This window comes from Pseudophryne corroboree, chromosome 5 (assembly GCF_028390025.1).
Source record: "Pseudophryne corroboree isolate aPseCor3 chromosome 5, aPseCor3.hap2, whole genome shotgun sequence".
Classification (NCBI taxonomy): Eukaryota; Metazoa; Chordata; class Amphibia; order Anura; family Myobatrachidae; genus Pseudophryne; species Pseudophryne corroboree.
In genome coordinates this window covers 322,524,707-322,544,654 of record NC_086448.1, presented here as the reverse complement: position 1 = coordinate 322,544,654, position 19,948 = coordinate 322,524,707, and the positions used below count along the sequence as shown (strand labels likewise).

At 45.7% G+C, this 19,948-nt stretch overlaps 1 protein-coding gene across 6 annotated transcripts in view; it reads left to right on the top strand.

The window, feature by feature from the left end:
• Positions 1-19,948, top strand: part of ELMO1 (engulfment and cell motility 1) — a 910,002-nt gene that overhangs the window by 783,032 nt on the left and 107,022 nt on the right. For all 6 annotated transcript variants that reach the window (XM_063922511.1, XM_063922512.1, XM_063922514.1 and 3 more), the window contains one exon: positions 18,593-18,756. In XM_063922511.1, coding sequence (XP_063778581.1) covers positions 18,593-18,756 — 164 coding nt within the window. The remainder of the gene's footprint in view (positions 1-18,592; positions 18,757-19,948) is intronic.

The window sequence follows — 19,948 nt, the reverse complement described above, 5'->3', positions numbered from 1 at the left end:
CAAGGGCTCTGTCAGAAATTGGGGAGATAATTTAATGCTAGCTGACCATGGATTCAATTAACTAATAAGCAAGTTTATATAAGTTGTCATAGAAAATCATTCTGTACTGGTAAGAGTGCTTTCTCTAATGCAGCCACTGTCATACTGGCTTAGCTCATCCTGGGGGCATGCTGTGCAGCAACATCAAAATGTAGTCATACATTTGCTTCTTGCTATTTAGGCTTTGTTTATCTTATAAAGATCTTTTTTTTGACTCAGAATGATATTCTATGCAATTACACATTGTTTTAAATGTATTAACAAATAATGTTGATGCCATTTGGGTCAAAATAATCTACACCAGGAGACACCTATCCCCTATTGGCAGTGTGTTGGCAGCCATTTTGCAGAAGTACAGTACTACAGTATGTCACGAACCGGTCTCTCACCTTTGCGGGTTCTGGGGTTCATCCGTTGCCAGTGCGGTTGCTCGCGGTGCTGTGCGCCCGTGTGGGGACACGGCATGATCAATGGCACAGGTAATGCAGAGTCTGGGAACTGTGAGTGCGGGGACCAAATGGCCTAAGGCACTGCGGTGTGTCTGCTGTATAGGAGGTGGCCATGTTGGAGACCAAATAGCTAATACTGAGCACTTGTGAAAACACCTGTGGGCAGGTGTAAGCCAATCCCGTGCTTGTGCTGCCTTTAAGTAGGCTGGGATTATGTCACTCTGGGCCAGTGCTTTGTTGTATCAAAGCTGTGCTCTAGCTCTGAACTCTCTCCGTGCATTCCTGTGTGATTCCCGTGGTCCAGATATCGCCTCCGTTCCCAGAGGTCCGTTTTGCAGCCTTCACTGCCAAAGATCTACCGGCTCTCCATTGTGCTATCAGTCAATTGCACACCTATTGGAAATACTTGGATTCCCAGTGTCCTGCATGAGGTTACCTTGTCTGTCTGCCTATCATACAAAGTCTGGAGGATTCCAATTCCCTCAGCTGTTCGTTTGTTCAACTCTGCATTTAACCCATTCATCACCTTGCCATCTACTACAGTTTCACAGTGATCTCCGGAACCCGCAAGTAACCCAATTCAGTACTTTTTCTATGTTGTCATTACAAGGATAATTCTTCACAGTCTCTCAGTTAACTCTTAAAACTCCATTGCAAATTCTTACAGTTAATTCTCCATGTCTGCATTAACCAGTTAAACACAATCTGCAGTTCAGCATCAAAGCCTGTTTATATTTGGACAATTCAACATTTATTCTTCAGCTTGTTTTTGCATATGTTTCCATGAACATTTCTTTTATTTATTTCTGAGTTTTCTCTTGCATATTATTTCTGTCATTCCTGCAATACTTCAGTATAATGATGATTAACAACTAGTCATTTAACTCCTTACTGAATTGTTACTTTAATAAATATATGAAACGGAACTTCCTTCGTCCTCCCTGTTTTCTTCATACCCCAGCACCTACACCTGTGGTTGGTTCCAGGTTAACGGATTCACAAAACACCCGGACCTGACAGTAAGCACTGGCCACATGGATCCGTCAAGTGACCAATTCGCAGGAGGCGGTGCTACGTCAAATATCCTTTCCCGTCTGGAAAACCAGGAGTCTATACAGACACAAATAGTGCAGTTTATGCAAACTATGGCAGACCGTTTAGAGACTCTTCATACAGCAATTAAAACGTCTCAAGTCCAGATTCCAACTCCGGTTGTCCCAGTTACCACTACAGCTTCTCCTGTGATGCTGCCTACGTCCCGCTTGCAGTTACCCTCTCCGAGTAAGTTTGACGGAACTCCAAAACTTTGCAGGGGATTCCTGAATCAATGCGAGATCCAGTTCGAACTGATGTCCGCCAGTTTCCCATCAGCTCGTTCTAAGGTCGCATATATTATTGCCCTCCTCTCCGGTCAGGCTCTGGAGTGGGCATCACCATTATGGGAGAGAGGTGATCCTATCCTCTCTAATTACAAAGAGTTTGTATCTTCTTTCCGGAGAATCTTTGACGAACCCGGCAGGACCACCTCAGCATCTTTGGAGATTCTCCGTCTACGTCAAGGTTTACGTCCTGTCAATCAATATATTGTTCAGTTTCGCACGTTGTCTTCAGAGTTAAACTGGAATGAGGAGGCCCTGATCGCCGCGTTTTGGAATGGACTTTCTGAGAGAATCAAGGACGATTTAACTATCCGGGATGTGCCAACTAAACTGGATGAATTGATTTCTCTCTGTAACAAACTTGACCTACGCTACAGGGAGCGATGTTTAGAGAAATCCAGGGCAGAGCGATCCAGTCCACGTTATCATCCTAGGCCTCAACAAGATTCTTCATCACAGTCTCCGGTAACGACAGACGAACCTATGCAGATTGGGCGCTCTCGCCTCACAGAAGAGGAACGACTTCGTCGTCGACAGGGTAACCTCTGCATGTACTGTGGGTCCTCTGAACACTTAGTTAAATTCTGCAAACTCCGACCGGGAAACTCTCGCTCCTAGCTTATTCAAGAGAGGTTAAGCTAGGAGTTACTCTAGAATCACGTTCTGGGAAAGAGCCGACCTTGTCTATTCAGTTAGAAGTTCCAAGTTCTACAGTGAAAGTTTCAGCTCTCCTAGATTCTGGGGCAGCCGAGAACTTCATCTCCTCAGCCTTTGTCATGCGGTCTAAAGTTCAAACCATGCCTCTGGAAGCAGCAGTTGCCGTTACAGCAGTGGATGGAAGTCGAATTCCAGATGGTATAATTACTCATCGAACCGTATGTCTCAAGATGAAAGTTGGTGTGCTCCATTCCGAATACCTCTCCTTCTACGTGATTCCCAAAGCCTCTCAAGATGTGATACTTGGTTTACCTTGGCTGCAGAAACATAACCCTCAACTTAATTGGCAAACCATGGAAGTCCTTTCATGGGGTAAATCTTGTACCAAGGACTGTTTAGCCTCAATTGTACCTCTCCGGTCAATCAGCCTTCCCGACCTACCTCCGGTGTATCAATCCTTTGCGGATGTTTTCAGTAAACAAGCAGCAGACTCTCTACCTCCTCATCGCGAATGGGACTGCCCAATTGTCCTGGTTCCGGGTAAAACACCTCCTAGGGGACGAATTTATCCGCTATCCATCCCAGAGATGCAAGCTATGTCTGATTATATACAAGAAAATCTAACCAAAGGATTTATCAGACCATCTTCTTCACCTGCAGGAGCCGGATTCTTTTTCGTTAAGAAGAAGGACGGTGGGTTACGACCATGCATAGATTACCGTGGACTCAATGAGATCACTGTGAAAAACAAGTATCCATTACCCTTAATTCCAGAATTATTTGACCGGGTAAAAGGAGCTACTGTGTTTACAAAACTGGATCTCCGAAGGGCCTACAATTTAATCCGCATCCGAGAAGGGGACGAGTGGAAGACTGCTTTTAATACCCGGGATGGGCATTACGAATACCTTGTAATGCCTTTCGGTCTTTGTAATGCACCTGCAGTTTTTCAAAGCTATGTGAATGAACTTTTTCGTGATCTTCTCTACAAGTGTCTAGTAGTGTACCTGGATGATATCCTAATATTCTCTAGGGATATAAAGTCTCACCGTCACCAAGTTAAAGAGGTACTGACACGTCTGAGGAAAAATCAACTTTATTGTAAGTTAGAGAAGTGCACTTTTGAAGTATCTTCCATACCGTTCCTTGGTTACATCATTTCTGGATCAGAGCTATGTATGGATCCCGGTAAGGTACAAGCTATCCGAGATTGGTCCACTCCTACAACTCTCAAGGGGATTCAGCGATTTCTCGGCTTTGCTAATTTCTATAGGAGATTCATTAAGAATTATTCTACGTTAGCTGCTCCCATCACAGCCCTAACTCGTAAGGGAGCAAATCCTACGAACTGGTCTTCAGAAGCAATCAAAGCCTTCTCTGATTTAAAGCAAGCCTTTGTGTCAGCCCCCATTCTTCGACAGCCTGATCTGAATCGTCCCTTTCTACTAGAGGTGGATGCATCTACAGAAGCAGTAGGAGCTGTGTTGTCACAAGTCTTTGAAGATAAAAAGGTCCATCCCTGCGGATATTTCTCCCGTAAGTTCCTCCCGGCAGAACGTAATTATGCAATCGGTGAGCAAGAGTTACTTGCCATCAAGTTGGCATTTGAGGAGTGGAGATACCTTCTAGAAGGAGCTCAACATCGCATTACAGTTTATACTGATCATAAGAATCTTCTGTATCTGCAGTCAGCTCAGTGTTTGAATCCACGACAAGCTCGATGGGCGCTTTTCTTCTCACGATTTGATTTCAAACTCACCTATCGTCCAGGGTCTCAGAACAAAAAGGCAGATGCCCTTTCCCGGTCCTTTGCTTCTTCTGAATTAAATGATGCTACCACGAATCAAGCCATTGTGAATCCTAGGTCCTTTTTAATGACTCGAACCTCTCCAGTTCCTCCGCCTGGCAAGACCTTTGTCGCCACAAGTCTTCGAAAACGGCTGCTTACCTGGGCTCACTCCTCTTCCTTCATGGGTCATCCTGGGGTTCTAAAGACTCTCAAGTTCATTCAACAGTCTTATTGGTGGCCACGTCTCAAAGCCGATGTCCAAGAGTTTATAGCAGCATGTCCTAAATGTGCCCAACATAAGAGTCCAAGAAGTTCTCCACCAGGTTTGTTACATCCACTATCCATACCCAAACAACCATGGACTCATATCTCAATGGATTTCGTGACCGATCTACCTCCATCAAAAGGGCGAAATACCATTTGGGTGATAGTGGATCGATTCTCGAAAATGGCACATTTCATTCCATTAACTGGGTTACCATCAGCCCCTTTACTAGCCAGATTGTTCATCTCTGAAATCTTCAAGTTGCATGGCCTTCCTCGAGAAATTGTTTCTGATCGGGGAACACAGTTTGTGGCCAAGTTTTGGAGGTCGCTTTGTTCATCTTTAGATGTCAAGTTGAACTTTTCTTCTGCATATCATCCTCAGACAGATGGACAAACTGAGAGAGTCAACCAAGACCTTGAAACATTTCTCCGGCTATATATATCGTCCTCACAGGATGACTGGGTTGACTACCTTCCATTGGCAGAATTTGCTCATAATAATCTCTTCCATTCATCTTCAGAATCTACGCCCTTTTATATTAACTTCGGCTTTCATCCTCGTGTGCCAGAGTTTCATCCATTGCCAGCCCTAGAGGTCCCAGCGGCAGATCAAGAGCTTCAACGTCTATCTAGCATCTGGAGTTGTGTACGTAAGTCCTTGGTCAAAACTTCCGCTCGTTATAAATCTTTTGCAGATAGAAAACGTAAAGCTGTACCGAATTACAAAGTGGGAGACCAAGTTTGGATTTCTACGCGCAATCTCAAGTTCAAAGTTCCTTCTAAGAAATTTGCTCCCAGGTTTATTGGTCCATTTCCCATTGTAAAGGTACTCAACCCTGTGTCATACAAAGTCAAGCTGCCACCGTCTTTGAGAATTCCTAACGCCTTTCATACATCTTTACTGAAGCCTTTGATTCTCAATAAGTTCCGTACTACCCAGTCCAAATCTCCTAAAGTTCACTCTTTGCAGAATGAGGAATTTGAAGTTAAAGAGATTGTGGACTCACGTTCCCGATATGGACGTTTACAGTTTCTGGTCGACTGGAAGGGTTACGGCCCGGAGGAGAGATCCTGGGTTTTCTCTGAAGATGTTCATGCTCCAAGACTGGTACAGAAATACTTCTCCAAAAATCCTGACAAGGTTCAAAGGTGTTCGGAGACCACCCGTAGAAGAGGGGGTACTGTCACGAACCGGTCTCTCACCTTTGCGGGTTCTGGGGTTCATCCGTTGCCAGTGCGGTTGCTCGCGGTGCTGTGCGCCCGTGTGGGGACACGGCGTGATCAATGGCACAGGTAATGCAGAGTCTGGGAACTGTGAGTGCGGGGACCAAATGGCCTAAGGCACTGCGGTGTGTCTGCTGTATAGGAGGTGGCCATGTTGGAGACCAAATGGCTAATACTGAGCACTTGTGAAAACACCTGTGGGCAGGTGTAAGCCAATCCCGTGCTTGTGCTGCCTTTAAGTAGGCTGGGATTATGTCACTCTGGGCCAGTGCTTTGTTGTATCAAAGCTGTGCTCTAGCTCTGAACTCTCTCCGTGCATTCCTGTGTGATTCCCGTGGTCCAGATATCGCCTCCGTTCCCAGAGGTCCGTTTTGCAGCCTTCACTGCCAAAGATCTACCGGCTCTCCATTGTGCTATCAGTCAATTGCACACCTATTGGAAATACTTGGATTCCCAGTGTCCTGCATGAGGTTACCTTGTCTGTCTGCCTATCATACAAAGTCTGGAGGATTCCAATTCCCTCAGCTGTTCGTTTGTTCAACTCTGCATTTAACCCATTCATCACCTTGCCATCTACTACAGTTTCACAGTGATCTCCGGAACCCGCAAGTAACCCAATTCAGTACTTTTTCTATGTTGTCATTACAAGGATAATTCTTCACAGTCTCTCAGTTAACTCTTAAAACTCCATTGCAAATTCTTACAGTTAATTCTCCATGTCTGCATTAACCAGTTAAACACAATCTGCAGTTCAGCATCAAAGCCTGTTTATATTTGGACAATTCAACATTTATTCTTCAGCTTGTTTTTGCATATGTTTCCATGAACATTTCTTTTATTTATTTCTGAGTTTTCTCTTGCATATTATTTCTGTCATTCCTGCAATACTTCAGTATAATGATGATTAACAACTAGTCATTTAACTCCTTACTGAATTGTTACTTTAATAAATATATGAAACGGAACTTCCTTCGTCCTCCCTGTTTTCTTCATACCCCAGCACCTACACCTGTGGTTGGTTCCAGGTTAACGGATTCACAAAACACCCGGACCTGACACAGTAATATTCATGGCTGAGCCACAGAATGACTGCCCAATGTTCTGTCGGTCAAACTGAATGGCATGATGCCTAATTTAAAGTGATGTGCAGTGATTGTGTATTTGTATCAACTATTATTATATTAAGTGGGTTTCCTGTTAAGAAGGTTTTACGAACAGAGTCTCCGGAATTGTATTAAGTTCTCCCTGACTTCTGCAAGGTCAGGGAACCTTAGCAGGTTTCCCCCAATTCCTGAATCACGTCTTTATGCTTGTCCTCCCCCTTGGCATGTTTATGCAATTTGTGCCATTGCACCGCACGGCCAAAGTGACTCGAACTGTAGTGTCACAAAGCATGCACTTGCCACTTGAACACCTAAGTAGGGATAGTACTTTGCCAGATATAGGGGTAGGTTTACTAAAGCTTCTAAAAACAGACCAGTGGTGGTGTTGCCCATAGCAACCAATCAGATTCTGTCAATCATTTTCTATAATGCAATTGAGAAAAAATAGGATTTTAATTACCTACCAGTAAATTATTTTCTCGTAGTCCGTAGAGGATGTTGGGGTCCACATTAGTACCATGGGGTATAGACGTGTCCACTAGGAGCCTTGGGCACTTTAAGAAATCAATAGTGTTGGCTGGCTCCTCCCTCTATGCCCCTCTTACCAGACTCAGTCTAGAAACTGTGCCCGAGGAGACGGACATATCTTGAGAGAAGGAATCAGAAAGGATAGTGGTGAGATTCAAACAGCAACGGCTGATCCCACAACAATACTTAACCAAGTAACCCTGCAGGAAACACGAAGCACTGGGTGGGCGCCCAGTATCCTCTATGGACTACGAGAAAAGGATTTACCGGTAGGTAATTAAAATCCTATTTTCTCTTACGTCCTAGAGGATACTGAGGTCCACATTAGTACCATGGGGATGTACCAAAGTACCCAAACCAGGTGGGAGAGTTCTGACGTTCTTGCAGAACTGACTGACCAAACTGAAGGTCCTCAGAGGCCAAGGTATCGAACTTGTAGAACTTAGCAAACGTGTTCGAACCAGACCAAGTGCCTGCTCTGCAGATTTGTAAAGCCGAGACACCCCGGGCAGCCGCCCAGGAAGAACCCACCGACCTAGTACAGTGGGCATGAACAGATTTAGGATCCGGCAAGCCTGCCGTAGAGTAAGCATGCTGGATAGTCAGCGTGATCCAGCGAGCAATAGACTGCTTAGAAGCAGGACACCCAATTTTCTTGGGATCATAAAGCACAAACAGCGAGTCCAATTTTCTGTGACAAGCCATCCGTTTGACATAGATTCTCAAAGCCCTCACAACATCCAGGGACTTTGAAGTAGAAGAGGTGTCAGCAAGCACCGGAACCACAATAAGCTGGTTGATGTGAAACACAGACACCACCTTTGGAAGAAATTGCTGACGAGTTCTGAGTTCAGCTCTATCTTCATGAAAAATCAAATAGGGAATCCTTTAAAACAAGGCTCCCAATTCCGAAACACGCCGTGTCGAAGCCAAGGCCAATAGTGTGACGGTCTTCCATGTAAGAAACTTGACATCCACCTCCTGTAAAAGTTCAAACCAATCTGACTGCAGAAATTTCAACACCACGTTAAGATCCCAAGGTGCCGTGGGAGGCACAAAGGGCGGTTGGATGTGCAGAACACCTTTCAAGAAGGTCTGGACCTCAGGAAGCGAAGCCAACTGTTTCTGGAAGGAAATGGACATTGCCGAAATCTGGACTTTTATGGATCCTAAACGTAGGCCCACATCTGCACCAGACTGCAGAAAAAGCAGAAAACGACCCAGTTGAAATTCCACTGCAGGAAATTTTGTGTTTTCACACCAAGAGACGTATTTTCTCCAAATTCGGTGGTAATGTTTTGACGTTACCCCTTTCCTGGCTTGGATCAAGGTGGGAATTACCCTGTCCGGAATACCTTTCCATGCTAGCATCTCAACCTCCATGCCGTCAAACGTAGCCGCGGTAAGTCTTGATAGACGAACGGCCCCTGTTGTAGAAGATCCTCCCGAAGAGATAGAGGCTACGGGTCCTCCAGAAGCATTTTCAGTAGATCTGCGTACAAAGCCCTTCTTGGCCAATCCGGAGCATTGAGAATTGCTTGAATCCTTTCCCTTTTTATTATTTTGAGAATTCTTGGGATCAGAGGAAGTGGTGGAAAGACATACACCATCTAATAGACCCACGGAGTCGCCAGAGCCTCCACCGCCACCGCCTGTGGGTCTCTTGACCTGGAGCAATACTGCTGGAGCTTCTTATTGAGATGAGAGGCCATCATGTGGACCTGTGGAGTCCCCCACCAATGAGTCAAGCACCCGAACACCTACGGGTGAAGGCCCCAGAAGAGGAGATCATGTCTGCTGAGGAAGTCTGCTTCCCAGTTGTCCACTCCCGGAATGAAGATTGCAGACAGATCCACAATGTGTCTCTCTGCCCAGAGGAGAATCCTTGTCACCTCTGACATTGCTGCTCTGCTCTTCGTTCCGCCTTGTTAGTTTATGTACGTCACCGCCGTCACATTGTCCGACAGAACTTGGATGGCTCGATCTTGAAGATGATGTGCTGCCTGCAAATGGCATTATATACGGCCCATAGTTCCAGAACGTTGATCGGAAGAATGGTTTCCTGTCTTGACCATTTTCCTTGGAAGTGTTCTCCTTGGGTGACTGCTCCCCAACCTATGAGGCTTGCGTCCGTGGTCAGCAGAATCCAATTTTGAATCCAAAACCTTCGGCCCTCGGTCAGGTGAGAAGTCTGTAGCCACCACAGAAGAGAAATACTGGCTCTTGGCGACAGACGTATCCTCTGGTGCATGTCAAGATGCAATCCGGACCATTTGTCCAGCAGATCCAGCTGGAAGGGCCTTGCATGAAACCTTCCGTACTGTAATGCCTCATAAGAGGCTACTATCTTCCCCAGGAGGCGAATGTACAGATGCACCGATATCCGGGTCGGCCTGAGGACGTTCCGCACCATTGACTGAATTACCAATGCCTTTTCCAGAGGAAGGAATACTTTCTGTACCTCCGTGTTGGTTCCAGGTGAGATTTTGGCAGGTTCACAATCCACCCGTGATCCTGGAGAAGTCGTGTGGAGTGGCCAATGCTGTGCAACAACCTCTACCTGGAAGGTGCTTTTATCAGCAGATCATCCAGGTACGGTATTATGTTCACTCTCTGTTTGCGGAGGAGAAACATCATCTCCGCCATCACTTTGGGCTCTCCACGGCCCCAAAGGTATTTACCAAAGGGCAGGGCCTGGAACTGGTTATGACAGTCCTGCAATGCAAACTTTAGATGAGCCTGATGAGGCAGTCAAATCCGAATATGAAGGTACGCATCCTTGATATCCAGAGACACCAGGAATTCTCCCTTCTTCAGACCTGAGATCACCGCTCTCAGAGACTCCTCCATCTTGAATTTGAACACCCGTAAATACGAGTTCAGTGACTTGAGATTTAAAATGGGCGTCACCAAACCATCCGGTTTCGGTACCACAAACAGGTTGGAATAGAAACCCTTGTTTTGTAGTTGACATGGAACTGGAACAATGACCTGAGTCTGTACCAGTGTTTGAATTGCTGCTTGCAAGGTCATACTTGCTTCCCGTGAAGCTGGTAAGCCGGATTTGAAGAATCTGTGAGGTGGATTTTCTTGAAACTCCAGTCTGTAGCCCCGGATGATAAGATCTTTTACCCATGGATCCAGGCATGAGGTGGTCCATACGTGACTGAAATATCGCAACCGGGCTCCCACCTGTCTGTTGACCAGGCAGTGTGGTCCACCATAATGCTGAAGGCTTTGTGGAAGCAGAACCGGAGGTCTGATCCTGTGAGACTGTATTTGTAGGTTTTCTGGGTTTACTTCTATTGCCTTTGAAGGCAGTAGATGAACCTTTGGCCTTACCTTTAAACTTTGCCGTCCGAAAGGACTGCAATGTTGGTGTAGTATAGGATTTCCTAACCAGAGGTGCTGCGGAAGGAAGGTATGTAGACTTACCCGCCGTAGCCTTGGATATCCACATATCCAGTTCATCTCCAAAAAGGGCTTCACCTGTGAAAATTAGCTTTCCACGCATTTCCTGGAATTGGCATCCGCAGTCCACTGGTGTAGCCACAAGCCCCTGCATGCTGACACTGCCATGGCAGTGGTGCGTGCATTGAGCAATCCAATCTCCTTTATGGCCTCCACCATAAAGTTAGCAGAATCCTGTATATGCTATAGGAGTAAAATAATATCCTCCCTGGATAAGGAATCTAACCCGTCAATTAAATTACCTGACTATTTTGCAATGGCCCTAGTGATCCATTCACAAGCTATAGTGGGTCCAAAGCTGTGTACAGAGATTTGAGATTTTGAGAGTGGTCTTCAACGAAGCAGCCCCAGGAACAGGTGAAACTATGTAACGAGCCTGAAAACTGAAGCGTCCACTATTGGTGGGTTTTCCAATTTTTTTCCTGTCATCTTGAGGGAACGGGAAGAATGTGAGTAACCATTTTGGAATCTGAAACTTCCTGTCAGGATTAAGCCAAGTTGCTTCAAAAAGAGAATGTAATTCCTTAGAAGCAGGAAAAGTAGCAGAGGATTTATTTTTCACATTAAAAAAGGATTCCTCCTCCTCCTCGGACACCTTGTCAGGAATGTGTAATACATTTCTTATAGCTTCAATCAGGGCCTGTATTCCCTGTGCTAAAGCTGCATCCCCCCCTACCAAGTCCACCACCCCCTCCTCTGGGTCTGATACATCATCGTCTGTATCAGCCTGCATGATTTGGGCCAGAGTACAGTTCTGTGCACAAATAGCAGGGGTCTGAGACACTGGAATAACCACTTAATCCCTATTCATGAGGTCTTCTACGGACTGCCTTAAATATTGCGTCTCCTTTTAATTTTGGGACCATTTATTTTAAATATTTGAAATCATCCCTTTTAATGAATCGAACCATACAGGTTCAGTTCTACTAGCTTGAGAATGTGTACTATCCTGAGTATACTGTAGTGATCCCCTTGATTGAGAAAAACACTCTGCTGTGCATTATACACACTCCTTTGACATGATAAATGTGAAAGAAACACACACAGTAAGGAAAAGGTTAAAGCACAGTTAACCCACATAGAGAGTTCACCTTCTAGGGAGACACAGAGTACAGTGAAGCCAGCCACACAGCGCCCCTATAGCTAAAGATTAAACTTAGTTGGGTCACAAACTAAGTACCCTTAATAGGGCTTAGTACACCAAATTATTGCTCCCCTCCCCCCTTTGCTATGACCCCCTGGTACCACTGAGGTGCTTTGGAGTCCGTGTGGAGGAGCTGCGCTTCTCTGACAGGCTGCCTGTGTAAAGCTGCAGAAGGAAAATGGCGCTGGTGAGCTGCTGGATCCGCTCATAGTGAAGGCCCCGCCCCCATAATGGTGCACGGTCTTCCCGGTCTTTATACTGGCTGAGGTGTGGAAGCATGTCTGTAGGGGATCAGAACCCCTGTAATAGTGCCAGTTTTGTGGGTAATAGATGTGTCTCCAGCCACCCCTCACAGCGGACAGTACAGTGTGCCTGGAGCGCAGCATGCATGCAGCACTGTGCTCCTACCCTCATGCCGCCATCACAGCCAGCGACCTGCTAACCGGGACGCCGGCCACCTACTCACCACTCTCCTGGCTCTGTTAGGGGTGGCGGCATGCTGCGGGTCTGTACGCTCGCCGTGGTAGGGCTTGCGAATACGACCCTCAGGAGCTCAGTGTCCTGTCAGCAGGGAATGGTACCATTAACCCTAGGGAGGTTGGGCTGTCCCCCCCACCCCCTAAGTCCCACGAAGCAGTCAGTCTGTTGCCAACCAGTCCTGCCTGAAAATAACAAAACAGAAAATAAATGCAGAAAACTCTTCAGGAGCTTCCCAAGCGTGACCGTCTCCTCCGGGGCACATTTTCTAAACTGAGTCTGGTAGGAGGGGCATAGAGGAAGGAGCCAGTGCACACTATTGATTTCTTCAAGTGCCCAAGGCTCCTAGTGGACCAGTCTATACCCCTTGGTACTAATGTGGACCCCAGTATCCTCTAGGACGTTGTCGTATCCTTTCCGTCAGAAAGGATCCAACGAGCATTGAATACACTCCATAGTGTTAATACCCTAGTGTTTCTGCATCCCAGTGTTCTTGATCTCCGGTTATTATCATTACTCTACTTTGTCTGCTGCCTGTACTGACCTCTTGCTTGTGACCCCTATCTTGCCTTGTCTGCTGCCTGGATCAAGCCCTTGTTTATGACAATGCCTTTTCTGCTGTCTAGATAGTCTGACCTCTTGCTTATGATACCTACTGTGTCTTCTCTAGTGCCTGACTAACCTCCTGAATGTGTAACCCCTAATCGAAATGACAAATAGGACATATAGACCAGTGTGTGTTTGCCCAATTTGCGCGCTCCCATGGTCGTTCGCAATGTTTTCTGGTTGGCCCTGCTGCAGGGTCAACCAGTAGGATTGCTAGCAGTGCAGCATGGCTTCCACAGTTGCATCCCTGCATCGGCAAGTGTGTATGCACTTGCCGATGCAGGGTACCGTCACCTATTGGATCGGCCGCCTGCAAATCATTATGATGTGTAGCCGGCTTAAGATAAACGATAAAGAAAAATGGTGGTACATGAAACTGGTGCCAAATAATATAACTGCATGAGAAATAGACATAATATATACAGTAGTGATAACAATATAGTATGTACTGAATATAATGCTTTACAAATGGTACATTATTGCATTGTATGGTGTATACAGTATACTGCAGTGGTTCCCAAACTTTTTTTTAATCATGGTGCAATAGAGTATCAGAATTTTTTCGCGGCACCACTAGGCCAAAAGTTTCTTTGAGAATTTTAGAAAACAATAATGAAATGATGTTTGTGTCATCCTTAGTTTCTTTAGTGTGTTGCTGGACAATATTTGCTTCTGTTTATCCTCAGATTTTATAATTGGTAGCCACAAGCACTGGTTTTGTCTATTACTTTGACCAAAAATAGTTTGAATTGGTCCTGGACCACTAATCCAGGGCACCCCTGCTAGTGTCCTGAGGCACCCCAGGGTGCCTAGGCACACAGTTTGGGAACCACTGGTATACTGTATATGTATTGAAACACAACAGGAAAAAACAGGTAAATGTAAACTGATGCAGGGTAGTTGTCTTATTACTTTTTTATGTAACTGTAATGTTGAGAAATGAAAGTGTTGCATTGAATGAAAGTAGATGCATCTTCTGAAGGTCATGTGTTAGATAGTGAATAGTATGTTGTACCCAAAATATACAGATGAATAGTTTGCTATGTAATGATTTTACTTGTTCTGGTGATGTACAGTATTTGGCTGCTATATTGTGCTAAGGAGGACTCCAGGTCAGAGTCTATGTTTAACCAGCGAGTGCTGGAATCCCGACACCTGTCAGAATACCAATGTCGGCACCTCAACAGGCGGGATCCTGAATGTAAGTATTCCAGGGAGGTTAGGTTTAGGCTACGGGCACGGGAGGTTAGGGTTAGACTGCGGGTACCGACGGTTAGGTTTAGACTGCCGGGAGGTTTAGTGGAAGGGAACGATTAGGCTGAGCTGCCTCCTGCACCCCTGTTGACATTTAAAACAGTCGGGATGCTGGGGTTGGTATTATGACTGTTGGCACCCCGACTGCAGGGCTCTCGTACCCAGCATGTTTAACCACATTGGACCAAGGTTTTAAGTTGTAAAAACTACTTTGCTTCTGTTATGCATAGTGATGTAATTTCTCGTTTCCACTTTTCCAATATGCAATGTATATAAACAAATCTCAGTCTTTTAGGATTAGGAGTGGTTTTAAAAAACAGAGATCTTTGGCTACACTGTGATGTCAATCTATTTGCTAATTTGTTGATGTTCCACGATCAATACTTTAATCTATACTAAACTTTTCGTGTAGAGATGTGTATTTGTATTTTGTTTTATTTTTATTGATCATTTTGATTTGTTTTTGCAGTACAGACAATTTTCACATCCCGTGCAGTTAAGACAGTAATGGAAACCTTTTGTTTGAATTATTGTAAAGGTTTCTTGTATTTGGATGAAACTGTTGGTTAAAAGATTCCTTAAATTGGTTGCGATCTTATAACTGAAACACATTGCGATTGAATTTCTGAAGCAGCACCAACCTTTCTGGTAGGGCTGTCTTTTCATTACATACTATTGATTTATTGACATGAGTGGTGACCTCACATCAACTACACCGTCCTCTACTACCTCTCTGTTAGCTTCTGACAACTTACGTCTCTTTCTCCTTCCTCCTTACACATTGAATGTAGCAAAAACAGAGAATTTTACACTGATCTTCATTAATAATTAATGGGTCAATTATAGACATAAAATTCATAATGTCTTATGAATGCAAAAGTTTTATTGTACCATCATTTTAGGATTCCACCAAATCTGCCTTGGTCATGGACCCCTCAATCACCTAGATACTGATGTTGTCAGGAACAGAACTAATGTTAGACAGAATTGATCAGACTTTCTTTGTAGAGATGAAATAATAACTCTGTTCCAGCTGTTGTAAGATGAACGTTATGTGCTTTATTCTCATGATGTGTTAGTATAATACTCCTACTGTACTTCTAAACGCAAGAAGGATAGTAGATGCATCATCGCTTGGAAAGTGACGAAATGGAGAGTGAAAAAGTACCAGCTAATCAGCTCCTAACTGCCATTTTTCAAACACAGCCTGTGAGATGGCAGTTAGGAGCTGATTGGCTGGTACTTTATCACCTTCCACTTTATCACTTTCCAAGCGATGATGCATCTAGCCCTAGTCTGTAGCATAGCACTATAGGGCCCAAAGTACCAATTATCTGAATTGCCCTATATGATTATCAATGGTACCACCACCAAAACAAGATAGTAATAGATGGATTTCATCCTCCTACAAAAGAAGGATCATTGATAACCAGGCTGGATATTATGTGTGGAATGATAGAGCAAATGCTTGGGAGTATCTCTCACATAAGCTTTATCATTGAATTTATCTTTACTGAAATTGTATCTACTGTATGTGATTTAAAAATTATACATCTGCACGCACGTTGCAAATGCAGATGTTTGCAGATTTCAGCGATTTTTATTGGGGGGATTGCACATACGGTACACCTGCACTGCACATTTGTGGCGATAGGTTAGTGATGGCAATCACTGTGAGTATTTGAAATCAAAGTGATTGTCAGTGTACATTTTTGGGAGGTAACGAGGTGGCTTATCAAACCCAGGCATGTAGCAAGAATTTCCTTGTCATGTCCTTGCCAGTGACTGCGTCTTTATTCGCAGTTGTACTGGGCCCCCGATATCTTAGTTCCGACGGTCAATGTGAGCAGCCATAGGGCTGGTGTAAGAAATACATCTGAAATCAGATGGATCTCTGTGTACACACAACTCACCATTGCCCACCATTTTGACTTTACGCCCTCAACATTCCCTCATTAAAATTAGTTGCATGCAAACTCTCCATTGCCACCTAGCTACGCCCCACGACAGGTGTTGTTGCAACAGAGGTACATATGACTCAGAAATGCCTGTAGTTGTGTGTAAAGCTGGGCATATACTATACAATTATCTGGCAGACCATCTGTCTGGTTGGAATGAAAATCTGGTAATGTATGGGAGCAAATGACAATTGACCATTTGCTCCAAAACACTGGAAGTTGTGGGAGACTCACGATTTTTCTGGTAGTCCCCCGCACCCCCGGAAGAGTGTCCCAAATGCCTACATCACACCCGCTTCCTAGGAAAGCAGGCAGGATGGGGAAATAATACAGCAATTCGTTGCATTTTCCCATGATGGGGGTGGTGCCTAATGATGTGAGCACCTGGCCCAGCCCCTCAAAGTGGCCAGTAGCATCTATTGGCCTCTCCTGGAGAGGAGACAAAAAAAAGTTGGCAAGTATGCACATGCAGAGTCACACTAATAGCAGTCTCTCACACATGCAGAGTCACACTCACAGCAGTCTCTCACACATGCAGAGTCACACTCACAGCAGTCTCTCACACATATCAGAGTCACACTCATAGCAGTGTGACTCTGCAGGCTTTCACACATGCACAGGGACACACATACACAGATATTGTTGCATACAATATACTGTCCCCCTCCTTCTTACCTTGTATTTAGGGCTGGGTAGAGATCTAACCAACTTATCTCCCATACTGCATGCAGAAGTCGGGGACTAGGGACAGGGCCGGTGCTAGGGTGTTCGGCGCCCTCCTGCAAAATATAAATTTGTGCCCTCCCATACTTTACATGTAGGGCCGGGGGGGTTACCATGGCCTCTTGGGCCCCTGAGCTGCAGGAGATCCGTGTAAGCCTATGGATGTGAACTCTCTGCCCACACTCACTCTGTGCAGCGCTAGTTACGGCCCTGCACACAGACAGTGCCGTAACTAGACATTTTACCGCTGTGTGCAAGAGAGGGAATCGGCACACCCCCCCCCCCACACCTGTATGTAAAATAGGGGCAGTGCGCGCCGCAGACGCGCACAAAAAATATAGGGGCGTGGCTTCACAGGGAAGGGGTATGGCTACAAAATAATACCAATTCATATTACATATTATAGTAGTCTCCATTATTCAAACTATGCCGCACAGTAGCGCCACTACACCAGGTAGAGCCCCTTTTACACATTACGGCCGACAGATTCCGCTTTTTACACATTACGGCAGACAGCGTCCCCCTTTTTACACATTACGGCGGACAGCGCTCCCCTTTTTACACATTACGGCGGACAGCGCTCCCCTTTTTACACATTACGGTGGACAGCGCCCCCCTTTTTACACATTACGGCGGACAGCGCTCCCCTTTTTACACATTACGGCGGACAGCGCCCCCTTTTTACACATTACGGCGGACAGCGCCCCCTTTTTACACATTACGGCGGACAGCGTCCACTTTTTACACATTACGGCGGACAGTGCCTCCCTTTTTACACATTACGGCGGACAGAGTCCCCTTTTTACACATTACGGCGGACAGTGCTCCCCTTTTTACACATTACGGCGGACAGCGCCCCCCTTTTTACACATTACGGCAGACAGCGTCCACTTTTTAAATACAAACACACACACACACACACACACACACACTTTCTCTCTCACACTCTTTACATACCCTTACCACAATCTTGCTGGCCAGATCTTCCACAGTCTGCTAGCCTGGTCCGTGTAGCTCCGCCCCCTTGGTCAGTGTAGCCCCGCCTCTTGGTCCGTGTAGCTCCGCCCCCTTTCGTCAGACCGAAAACACTCCTCTCCCTGTCACAGGGGACAGAGGAGAAGGGGTCATGCTGCCGGCGCTGCTGCGGCTGCCTGTCAGTGTGACAGGGCAGGCGCAGCAGCAGCAGCAGCAGGGGGGACAGGACGGCGCTTCAGCTATGCAGAGCAGTGAAGGCGCCTCTCCTACCCGGCGCCTACCTGCACTGCATCCCTTGCTGAGCGGCTAGCGCCGGGCCTGACTAGGGATGTACCTTATGCTCTGAAGCCCCACACTTCTGCTCTTTACTGCCCCCTTTGTCTCCCCTTCTGCCTGCACAGAAGCTCAGCCTTGTAACTTTCAGATTCTTACCATATTTCAAGCATATTTAATTGACTGTGAAAGGCCTCTGATGTCCTCTTTAGTTGTACTAGTGTTGAGGCAGTGAACCAATCTTTTACTTACAGTTCCGTTTGTGCTTTCCAATAGGTCATGCAAGTTGTGAAAGAACAAATCATGAGATCACTCACAAACAAGCCAAGTTCTCTGGACCAGTTCAAAAGTAGACTCCAAAACCTCAGCTATACGGAAATCTTGAAAATACGTCAGTCAGAGAGAATGAACCAAGAGGATTTCCAGTCTCGGCCTATACTGTAAGTATCTCAATTCCATTTATTTACTGGTTACAGCCCAACAGTCAGAATAGTATAAACACCTTTTTTTATTAGAAACAGTGCACCATTTTTACAGAAAAGAGGGGATTATCTTGCCATCCTCACTGGAATATTTTAACACTCCTATCTGGAACTTACATCACCAGACTACTGTACTTTGTTCCAGCCACTTTATAGATCAGGGAGACACTTTTTTTTCATAGTTCTGGTACCTGTTTTCTTGGGAACACTGATTAGAAACATCTATAAGTAAGTAATGTACTTCATACTTGCCTACTTGTGAAAACTAGTTTCAGGGAGATTTTAGTCTGCATCAGAACGCGTCGTGCACAGCACGGACCTCTGTTTAGGGGGCGTATCTAGCTCCACCTTATGGGTGTACCTATTGCCTCTCAGGGGTGTTCTGCAGTGGCAGGTGGTAATTTAAGTGCAGCGTGCTACCAGAGAGGGATTTTGTATGGGTGGCATGTGCAGTTGTAAAAATTGCTAATTTACATTGCACCCAAGTCAGAGTGACCTCCACTGTTTGGGCACCCCAGTGGGCAGTGCCATCCTACACACACTCAGGGGAAGTGCCATCCCACCCACACACACACACACACACACACACACACACACACACACACACACACACACACACACACAGGGGCAGTGCCATACTACACACACACACACTGGGGGCAGTGCCATACTACACACAGACACACACAGACACACACACACACACACACACACACACACACACACACTGGGGGCAGTGCCATCCTACACACACACTGTGGGCTGTGCCATATTACACACACACACACACACACACACACACACACACACTGGGGGCAGTGCCATCCTAAAAACACACACACTGGGGGTAGTGCCATATTGCATACACACACACACACTGGGAGCAGTGCCATCCTACACACACATACACTCTGGGGGCACTGCCATATTACACACACACTGGGAGCAGTGCCCCACCCTATACACACACACACACACACACACACGCTGGGGGCAATGCTACACACTCACTGGGGGTAGTGCCATATTACACACACACACACACACACACACACACACACACACACACACACACACGGAGCAGTGCCATATTATATACACAGGGAACACCTACACAAACATACTGGGGGTAGTGCAATCCTAAATACAC